The 11,342-nt window shown below is 36.7% G+C and overlaps 1 protein-coding gene across 1 annotated transcript in view; it reads left to right on the top strand.

Moving 5' to 3' along the window:
- AGTPBP1 (ATP/GTP binding protein 1) overlaps positions 1 to 11,342 on the top strand; it is a 185,611-nt gene that overhangs the window by 26,485 nt on the left and 147,784 nt on the right. The window contains exon 3 of the mRNA XM_012812988.2: positions 7,183 to 7,307. Within this exon, the coding sequence (XP_012668442.1) occupies positions 7,183 to 7,307 (125 nt within the window). The remainder of the gene's footprint in view (positions 1 to 7,182; positions 7,308 to 11,342) is intronic.

Genomic DNA, 11,342 nt, shown 5'->3' with positions numbered 1-11,342 from the left:
TTTTTTTTTTTTGCAGTTTTTGGCCTGGGCTGGGTTTGAACCTGCCACCTCCAGCATATGGGGCCCACGCCTTACTCCTTTGAGCCATAGGCCGCTGCCCATCCCACAGCTAACATTTTACTGAATGGAGTAAAACTAAAGGCTTTTCCTCTTAGAACGGGAACCAGACAAGGTTGTCCTCTTTCACCATTGCTATTCAACATAGTGCTGGAAGTTGTAGCCAATACAATTAGGCAAGACAAGGAAATAAAGGTCATCCAAATGGGAGCAGAGGAGGTCAAACTATCCTTCTTTGCTGATGATATGATCTTATACTTAGAGAACCCCAGAACCCCAAAGACTCGACCACAAGACCCCTGGAAGTCATAAAAAAATACAGTAATGTTTCAGGATATAAAATCAGGTTCCAAAAGTCAGTAGCCTTTGTATATACCAATAACAGCCAAGATGAGGGGCTAATTAAGGGCACAACTCCCTTCACCATAGCTTCAAAGAAAATGAAATACCTATGAATATACCTAACAAAAGAGGTGAAGGACCTCTACAAAGAAAATTATGAAACCCTAAGAAAGGAAATAGCAGAGGATATTAACAAATGGAAGAATCTACCATGCTCATGGCTGGGAAGAATCAATATTATTAAAATGTGTATACTTCTCAAAGCAATCTACCGATTCAGTGCCATCCCTATTAAAATACCAACATCGTACTTTCAAGACTTGGAAAAAATGATTCTGCATTTTGTATGGAACCAGAAAAAACCCCAAATACCTAAAGGAGTTCTTAGTAATAAAAACAAAGCTGGGGGCATCAGCATACCAGATTTTAGGCTGTACTACAAAGCCATAGTGGTTAAGACAGCATGGTACTGGCACAAAAATAGAGACATAGATACTTGGAATCGAATAGAAAACCAGGAAATGAAGCTAACATCTTACAACCACCTAACTTTGGATAAACCAATCAAGAACATACACTGGGGGAAAGACTATCTCCCTATTCAATCAGTGGTGTTGGGAGAACTGGATATCCACCTATAAAAGACTGAAACTGGACCCACACCTTTCTCTACTCACAATGGAAGGTATCGGCCTGGGGAAAGACTTCATGAAGAAGACTCCCATGGCAATTGCAACAACAACAAAAATAAACAAATGGGACTTAATTAAACTGAAAAGCTTCTGTACAGCTAAGGAGACAACAACCAAAGCAAATAGACAACCTACACAATGGGAAAAGATATTTGTATATTTTGAATCAGACAAAAGCATGCTAACTTGGATCTATAGAGAACTCAATCCACATGATAAAAGCCAACAATCCCATATATCAATGGGCAAGAGACATGAATAGAACCTTCTCTAAAGAAGACAGACGAATGGCTAACAAACATGAAAAATTGCTCATCATTCCTAACTATTAGAGAAATACAAATCAAAACCACCCTGAGATACCATCTAACCCTGTAAGAATGGCCCACATCACAAATTCTCTAAACTGCAGGTGCTGGAGTGGATGTGGAGAGAAGGGAACACTTTTACACTGCTGGTGGGACTGCAAACTAATACAACCTTTTAGGAAGGAAGTATGGAAACCCCTCAGAACTCAAGCTAGACCTCCCATTTGATCCCGCAATTCCATTACTGGGCATCTACTCAGAAGGAAAAAAAATTATTTTATCTTAAAGACACTTGCACTAGACTGTTTATTGCAGCTCAGTTTACAATTGCCAAAATGTGGAAACAGCCTAAACGCCCACCAACCCAGGAATGGATTAACAAGCTGTGGTAACATGGAATACTATTCAGCCATTAAAAAAATAGAGCTTTACATCCTTTGCATTAACCTGGATGGAAGTGGAACACATTATTCTTAGTAAAGCATCACAAGAATGGAGAAGCATGAATCCTATGTACTCAATTTTGGTATGAGGACAATTGATGACAAGGTGAGGGTGGGGGAAGGGGAGAGCAGAGAGAGAAAAAGGAGGGAGGGGTAGGGAAAAGGAAGAGCAGAGAGAGGGAAGGAGGGAATGGGGTGTGACACACCTTTTGGGGGCAAGACACAATTGTAACAGGGACTTTACCTAACAAATGCAATCAGTATAACCTGGTTTCTTGTACCCTCAATGAATCCCCCCAAATAAAAAAAAACCAAAAAAAACTATCAATTCATTTAAAAATAGAATAACCAACCCATGACATAACATATAAGATCTTTGTATTAAAAATAATTATTTTCCTACACAGAAAATATTTGGTAAGAAGTGTGGCATACTTTTATTAGATTTTCACAGATCTCTTTAATGTCTGGCTTAATGGAGGATAACTGGATTCTCTTACCTGCTTCTGATTTCACATACATTACGTGTGTGTGTGTATATATACACTCTATATACACATAGATATTTTGTATGTGTGTATGTTGTTTTTGTGTTCTTATTGTTAAAGGATATGAAGAAAAGATCTGGGATATGTAATTAGTAAAGGAAAGCGTGCTTAATAGCCTTTTAAAATTGTTCTTTGATTTATAGTGGGAAAAAATAAAATTGTGTGTTTTGGGAGAAAAACAGTAAAAATGTGATTGAAGCAAGAGTGATAGTTATAAATGAGAAACAAATAGTTTTAAATGATAGCATATATACGTACTTCGGAAATAATAAACTATTCTTTGAAGTTCAAATTGAAATGGATGGTTTTTGATATTACACTAAGATTTGGTAAGTGGTAGTTTCTTAAAGGTTAATTTCAATGTGGAATCTGAAGCCATATTAGTGAACTTTTTGCACCCTGTTAATATTAAAATCCATTGGTCTGTTGTACACTTTGAATAATTCTTTTAATTTTATCTGAATTGTAACATCATACATTGATCATTTGGAAAATAATTGGTGTAATGAGTTATGCAGAACATGTAAACATTGATCCTTCTTTTTACACAATATCAAAAAATTATATCTGTCAGTATTACCACTGACTTTATCTGAAAATTCTTTAAATATTCAGGAATTGTCAAGGTCATGATGGTTAGATTGTTGTTTTCCAAAATTCTAATTTTTGCTTGAAAGCTGAAGTTTTATTATAGGCAATAAATCTATCAGTTGTTTCCTTGAACTGACTCACTTTGTTTACTTTTAGAAAAATGTCTGGCAGAATATCCCAATCTGAATAATTGTTTTCTGTTTATTGGTTTTTGAAGTAAAAGTGATGTTCTATGAAAAAAAAGTGGTTAGTTCAATTTGCAAGTCAGTCACATGTGTTTTCTCAAACCCAAGATAGCTGTCAGAATTCTGTGCACACAGAGTGTTAGGATGGTGTGTACTGATGGGTGAAACTGTCTTTTTATAACTACGAGTGTGTGCTGGTGAAGAATGTGGTATGACCTCTAGCACAATTTGATGTTACCACTTTGATTTGTGCTGTGGCATCACCCTTTTATCCATCATTGCTTTGGACCATTGTGCAAATGTTAACCCAGTGTCAAAGTTAAATTGTGTAGTATTTTTATGAACATTGTTTTTGACCTAGCAGATTTTCTGAAAAGGTTCAAGTACCTTCAAAGATCACACTTTGGGAGCTGCTGGTGAATAAGAGCTTTGTCAGACTAGAAAACCACTATGTTTTTCAAAAAGTCTGTCAAAAATTAAGATTGTATCAAAAGAACTTGGGAGCCAATTTAGAGAGGTTCTTATTAATCAAAGATGAGACAATTTCAGTATTAATAAACTGCAGTAGTGGCTCGGTGCCTATAGCTCAGCAGTTAGGGCGCCAGCCACATACATCGGAGGTGGTGGGTTTGAGTCCAGCCCAGGCCTGCCAAACAACAGTGACAACTACAACCAAAAAGTAGCCAGGCATTGTGGTGGGTGCCTTGTAGTCCAGCTACTTGGGAGGCTGAGGCAAGAGAATCACGTAAGCCCAAGAGTTTGAGGTTGCTGTGAGCTGTGATGTCACAGCACTCTAATGAGGGTTGAAGTAGTGAGATTCTGTCTCAAAAAAAATAAAAATAAAAAAATAACTGCAGTAGATAAAACATCAAATATGTTTAAATATGTGAATTAATATTGATACATGAAATCAGTATACTTCATTGGGGACCTGTGGAGGATTTTAGGAAATGAAATTGTTCTTCTGAAGACTGGTTGTAAAGATAAGTAAATTAAAAATCCAGTATTTATTTCACTTTTCTTTAATGAGCTGTACCTCTAGGTAACCATAAAGAATGGAATATTTATGGAGTTATCCATAATTCTCTGAGGAAATAATCTCAGTTGTAAGTGAAGAAGGCCTGGAATGATAGACTTATTATTTTTCAAACTTAAATAAAGTGATGGACTTAAGAAATGGTGATTAGTGACTGTTTACATATCTTACAAAAGATAACCAGGCATTATCTGCCTCCTTATGGGAGAGTATAGTACTACTTGAATTCTTGTCAACAAATCAAGCTTTAATCAGACTAGGCCTTTAGATCTGACTATCAGCTTACGGGAAATATGTATAGAAAATAGGGAAACTTATTGAAAACATGGGTATTTAATGGCAAAATCTAGAATGCGGGAACCTGTACTATAAAAAACTAAGCTTTTTTTAACCAATAAATTTCAAGGAAAAAAGAATAATAAGAAATTTGTAGATAAAAATACAAATGCAGTTTATAGATTTCCTTGGTTTCTGATTTGTAAACTGTTAAAGAAATGAGAGTAAGAATTTTGGAAATTTGAACACAGATTTTGATGTTAAAGGATTATTGTTATTGTTTTTGGTATGATAGTATATTGTAGCTATATGTGTTTAAGTAATTTTTATGTTTTAGAAAATGGTTAATGCTGGAGTTTTTTCCAGAGGAAATGATCTTTGAAATTTGCCTCAAAGTTAGCCATTGGCGCGTGTGTGCTTGCACGTGGATGTGTGTGGAAGGAATAAGGTTGTCTGTAAGATTGACCTCTCTTCATGAGTGACACTTTCTCTCCCCTTAGAAAAACATTTAATCCATTTGCACACTGCTGTTTTCTTCATGGCATTATCCCCATAAACTTGGACTAACATGTCCCTGATTTCACTTCCAGTCTTGGCAGATTTAACAAGAAACTCAATGTTTGTTCATTGCCTCAATTCAAGCTCTGATATTATCGCAGTGGCACACAAAAACATGCAACAATAATGAATGCCAGTCAGCAAGACATCACCACACATTGACATGAACACAGCTGTGAGACACTGAGGTAGCAAGGTTATGAAACCTTACTGAGCTGTTTGGACAGTGCTGCCAACATAACTGCACAGTGGCAAGCCTGTTGTCAGAGTCAGTTCCCGGGTTTTGATACTGTTCTATAATTATATAAAGTGTAAGCTCTGGAGAAACCGAGTGAAGGTTATGAGAGACCACTGTATTATTTTTCTGTGATTCTATAATTATTTCAGAACAAAAAGTTATAAAAAAATCACTGAGAGGGATGGATTATTGGGCATCAAGAAGGGAAGCAGGCTAATTAGGAGGCTGTGAAAGATGATGATTACTTGGACTTGGGAAATGACCAAGTAGGAGTGGAGAGAATCATAGAAATGGAGAGAAGTGATTGGATTTGAGATAATTTATTTGAGGAATGGAGAGAGGTGAACGGGTTTGAGGTATTTTAGAGATTGTGCTTATATTGGGTTAGAGTATGGAAAAAGGAACTCTGGAATTTCATTTTGAGCAATTGATGGTTTCATGTGAATTTGAGAAGGTTAAGATTAGAAGAGGAATAGGTTTGAGAGGAGGAACAGAAGAAGTTTTATATCAGGCTTATTAGGTTAGATAAGCTCCCAGAGGTTAAGGCTGCTGTTGAATGTAGGAGCCAGGCAGCATGTGAATTAAATGACAGGTGTGGGGTTAGGACAGCAGTCTAGAGGGAGAGAGAAGAGAGAAGTCTCCAACAGAGCTGTTGGGGGAGGAGTATTCTTAAGGTATTTTTGGCTTTTTTTATTTGGAGATTTATATATAATATTTATTTTTATTTCTGTACTGTGCTGGCTGACTAAAAAAGTGGTAACTGTTCTATAGAATAATAGTGTATAGTTACATTTTCACACAATATGCTCATTATTCTTTTCAGCCTCTATATCTTTTATGGGGAAGCATCTCTTACTACATTCTTCCTTAAGTACCTAGTCCAGCCACACCAGCTACCTCTTTGTTCACAGAACAGAGCATGTCTGCTCCTGCCCTGGGATCTTAGTGCTTCTGACTCCCTCTTCTGGACAGCTCTTTTTGCTAGTATCTGCCTGGGTTACTCCTAACTTCTTTTAGGCCTGCCCTTAAATGGTACCTCTCAATGAGGTCTTCTCTGATCACCCTGTCTAGAGTTGACCCCCACCTTGTACCTTTTATGCCCCCAACCTGCTTTTTCTCCATAACGTTTCTCATCACCTGGCGGACTATATTTTGCAGTTACATATTTACTTATTTTTTGTCTCTCACTATTTGAATGTACACTCTGTGAGGGGCAGGAGTTTTTGTTTTGCTTTATCTACCTATGTACAGATACTTCTATGATGAATGGGAGCCGGATGGAATAGATTAGTTTAAGGATTTGGTGGTGGGAAGATGGGTGGATTTTTGTTTGAGTTTATAACAGTTATGAAGCAAGGCATTAACTGAGAATGGAGTGGGGTAGGAGGAAAGATTGTCTGAGTTCTGAGGAGAGCTTTAAAATTTGAAAAGTCTCCTTGGGAAGTAGAAAGGCGAACTTTTAGGGTGTGATGTATGATTCCTGGGCAGGGTTGAAGGGACATTTGTGATTTGTGGTTTTCTTTCTTTCTTTCTTTTTTTTTTTTTTTGAGACAGAATCTCACTCTGTTGTTCTGCGTAGAGTACCATATCATTGTACCTTGCAACAACCTCAAACTCTTGGGCTTCAGCGATCCTCTTGCCTCAGCCTCCCCAGTAGCTGGGACTACAGGTGCCCATCATAATGCCTGGCTCATTTGATTTGTAGTTTTCTGAATTAGAATGTGTTTTTTCTACTTAAATCAGTAGAATTTTACCAACATTATGTTATAAAACACAGTAAGAAAATGTGACATGTGTAGATGCTTAATGCTTTAGTGATAGTAGATTTGGTTTTGGAAACAGGGCTCTTTATAGTATTGAATTTACCATTGATGTAGACTGTGCTCTAACATTCTACATTCTTTTTAGCCTTACCAGTAATTCTCGGATTGTGGGACTCCTGGCTCAGCTAGAGAAGATCAATACTGAGTCTACAGAATCAGATGCTGCCAGACATGTTACATCAAAAATTCTTCATCTGGCTCAAAGTCAGGGTAAGCTTTAATCTCTTTTTCGCTTTGGAATGCTTTTCTAATTCTTTAAAAGTGGATGTTAAAAGTGTTCAAACTTTTGATGAATGGATATTTTGTAAAATCAAACTTTCTCAGATTAACTCAAGAAGTAGAAAGCTGGAAAACTTTGGAGGAATTTGATTTTCAGAGTGTTGTTTCTTATAGTGATTACAATTTTATATATGCATGATTGCTATTCCCTGTCCCATTTTCAAATAGTACCTAATTCCAGTGCTATTCGTAGAATACTGACAAAAAGATGTCAGGTAGTATAGAATACAGGTTGATAGTGTGGTCCCTACTTTGAAATTCAAGCTCTGCAATTCAATGTGTGTGTACCTTAAGGAAGCTATTGGATCTCTAGGATATAACTGTACTGTCTGTAATAGAGATAACAGATGTCATGAGGTTGTCATGAGATTTACATAAGAAGCATAAAAAAAGTTAAAAATATTATATAAATGTAATTAGACATTATTTCTGTATATTATGAAACTAGTGCTACTAAAGTGATATCAAAACTTTGGCAGAGTATATTGACTTAGCACTTAGGAATATAATGTGAAAAAGCCCAAATCATTAGTGAGTTAACTATGTACCCTGAAAGATGAATATCATTGCTAAAAGAACACTTATTTCAGGAATGCAAAATGCTTAACATATCAGGGAATATATCAGTATAAAATTATTTGAATAGGCCATATAAAATTCATATAATTATCTCAGTAGATAGTAAAAAAAGGACTTTGATAAGAATCTAAACCTGTGGCTTGATTTCAATATACACATGCACACACCTTTTTTCTTGAATAAGGGAAAACCAGTAGCTACTTTGGTGTTTAACAGTGATATGTTCATTAAAGGCATTTCTGTTAAAGTTAGGTCCAACAATTATAATCTTCCTTTAATTTTTTGTCATTTCATTATTCTGAAGGTTCAGGCCATTGAAACAAAATGTTTAGCAGGCAATTACTGTTCTGAGAAGCTCAGTATCCATTAGCCCTTCGAGGTGGTCATAGACCTTTAATTTATTTTGATAACTTCCTCCTATGCAGTCTATGCATTTGGGGATAGTTGATACCACCCCACAGCCCAGAAAAGATCTCTAATAGATTGCATTTGTTTCAAGCAAAATTTAAAATACCTGTACCTTTTAACTCAGAAAGTCACAATATTGGATTCTAAGCTCTGGAAATAATTATAACTATAGTCATCAATGAAGGCGGTTATGCAATGATTTTCTTCCTTTTTTTTTTTTCTTTCAGTTTTTGGCTGGGGCTGGGTTTGAACCCGCCACCTCCAGCTTATGGGGCCAGTGCTCTATTCCTTTGAGCCACAGGTGCTGCCCAATACAATGATTTTCATTGTGTCAGTGCAAAGTAAAATGTACCAGACATTTTCACTGTATCATTATATGAAATGTCTTTTTCTAAAACAAAACAAAACAAAACAAAACAAAGCAAAACAAAACTAACAGTAAGAAACAGAAAAACTTCAAGTCCTCCAAATCTCTAGGTAGCATGTTTGTCCATTTTTCATCACCCCTGTAGACTTCCTATTGCAGCCTGGCAGCCCCTAGTCCAGTGCTAATGCCTTGTAATGCCGCGACCTTTTAGTATAGTTCCTCATGTTGTGGTGACCCCCAACCATAAAATTATTTTCGTTGCTACTTCATAGCTATAATTTTGTTACTGTTATGAATTGTAGTATAAATATCTGATATGCAGGATGTATTTTCATTGTTACAAAGGGATTGTGACCCACAGGTTGAGAACTGCTGCCCTAGTCCAATATCACCACTAAAAAGTGCTCCCAACCATACCACTACCAGAAGATTGCCCCACGTTCTGCCCTGCCACCTCCCATTGGGAAACCAATTCTTAAGTACTGTCCCCTGGGAGAGTATAATACAGTGACTCTGTAGTACATAGGATTAGCCAGCTGATATAGTATAAGTTAGGGGTGAAAGACCCATCAATTAGCTATCCTTTTGACAGTGAAAGATTAGGAATGCATACTTCAAAGAAGAAGATACATAATACACAGTAAACATACAAACACAATAAACATACAAAATTTCTTTATCTCCCTAAAATTCAGTAACTGCTCTTTGACTAGTCAGAGGGCAAAAATTAGAATGACAATGTCTATTGTTATTAAAGGTTTGGGGAATACACTCCTATACTGTTCGTGATGTTACAATTATTACAGGCTCTGGAGAAGATAATCTAGCTTCGTGTATTAAAATGTAAAGTGCACTTGGCATTTGATTCAGCATATACATTTTCAGGTATGATTAGACTGAAATAAAAATGCTAATACAAGAAAGAGTGTTTAGGGATGCTTATTGCAGTGTTGTTTGTAATATCAAAGATTAAGAAACAACCTAAGTAACAAAACGTATAGCCGCAGTGGAGCTTTATAATCAGTTTGTACAACTATTCTTAGTAATAAATTATGGATGATGGAGCTCTAGGCTCTTGTAATCCCCACACCTGGGCTCGCCTTAGACCAATTAAATTATTATAGTTAAAGCTTTCCAGATGGTTCCAAAATTGAGAGCTACTTTTCCAGAGTAGGGAATAACCAGTGTTATCTATCATGAGCCAGACAGAACATATTTTAGGCTTTGTGGGCCATATGGTCTCTGTCACAACTGCTACTCAGCTCTACCCTATAGTGCAGAAGCTGCCATAGATGATACGTGAATGAACAGGTATGTCTGAAAGTTCCTATAAACTTTATTTCAAATGAAAAAGTATGATCAGGGAGTGCCTGTAGCACAGTGGTTAGGCTGCCAGCCCCATGCTTCCGGGCTGGTGGGTTTGAACCCAACCAGGGCCTGCTAAACAAACAAACAAACAAATAGCTGGGCCTTGTGGCGGGCGCCTGTAGACCCAGCTACTAGGGAGGCTGAGGCAAGAGAATCTCATGAGCCTAAGAGGTTGAGGTGGCTGTGAGCTATGATGCCATGGCATTCTATTGAGGGTGACAAAATGAGACTGTCTCAAAAAAACCCAGAAAAATATGATCAGTGCAACATACAGTTCATATGTGAAACTATATATGAATTGTCATGGAGGCCTAGATTTAGAATATTAAGTAAAAAGCAAGTTTCTTTACTTCCATGTGTACTTGCAAAGAAAGTATATTCTGCTCTTGTTGCGGGCAGTGTTCTGTAAATGTCTGTTAGGTCAAGCTAGTGGATAGTGTTGTTCAAATCTTCTATTCCCTGTTTTGTTTTTGTTTTTGTCATACTGAGTAGAATACTGTGAGCTCATCATAGCTATAGCTACTTCAAAGTCCTGGCTCAAGTTAACCGCTTACCTCAGCCTCCTGAGTAGCTGGGACTATAGGCACCCACCATAGCACCCTGCTAATTTTTCTATTTTTAGTAAAGATAGGGTCCCGCTCTTGCACAGGCTGGTCTTGAATTCCTGAGCTCAAGCAGTCTACCTGCCTCAGCCTCCCAGAGTGCTAGGATTATAGGTGTGAGCCACTGTACCTGGCCTGTTCCCTGTTTATTTTCTGTCTATCTATGTGTTCTATCAGTTATTAAGAGTTGGCTTCTGAAATCTTTGTGTTATTGTTGAACTTAATTTCTGTTTTTAATTTTGGCAGTTTTTGGTTCATTTATTTTGAGGTGCTGTCATTAGCTGTGTACACTTATAGTCATTTCATCTTCCTGATTGCTTGATTCTTTCATCATTATGAAATACCTCTCTGTCTCTAGTAACATTTCTAGACTTAGTCTGTTTTGTCTAATAGTAATAATATAGTCACTCCAGTTGTCTTATGATTACTTTTTCTATATTATACTTAATTTTTTTTTTTATTTTGAACCTGTTTGTATCTTTGATTCTAAAGTGTGTTTCTTGAAAATAACATACTGTTAGGTCTTGTTCTTTACCTAATTTGAGTGTTTTAGTGCTCCCAATTAATATATAATACTTAAGTGATATGGATTAGGTTTACACCAGCCATTTTTCTATTTTTTTTTTTTTTTTTTGGTTTCAT

This window comes from Otolemur garnettii, unplaced genomic scaffold, assembly GCF_000181295.1.
Source record: "Otolemur garnettii isolate 467f Iridium unplaced genomic scaffold, OtoGar3 scaffold00006, whole genome shotgun sequence".
NCBI lineage: Eukaryota > Metazoa > Chordata > Mammalia > Primates > Galagidae > Otolemur > Otolemur garnettii.
Note: the sequence above shows the minus strand (reverse complement) of the source record. Positions and strands in the feature narration are given on the sequence as shown.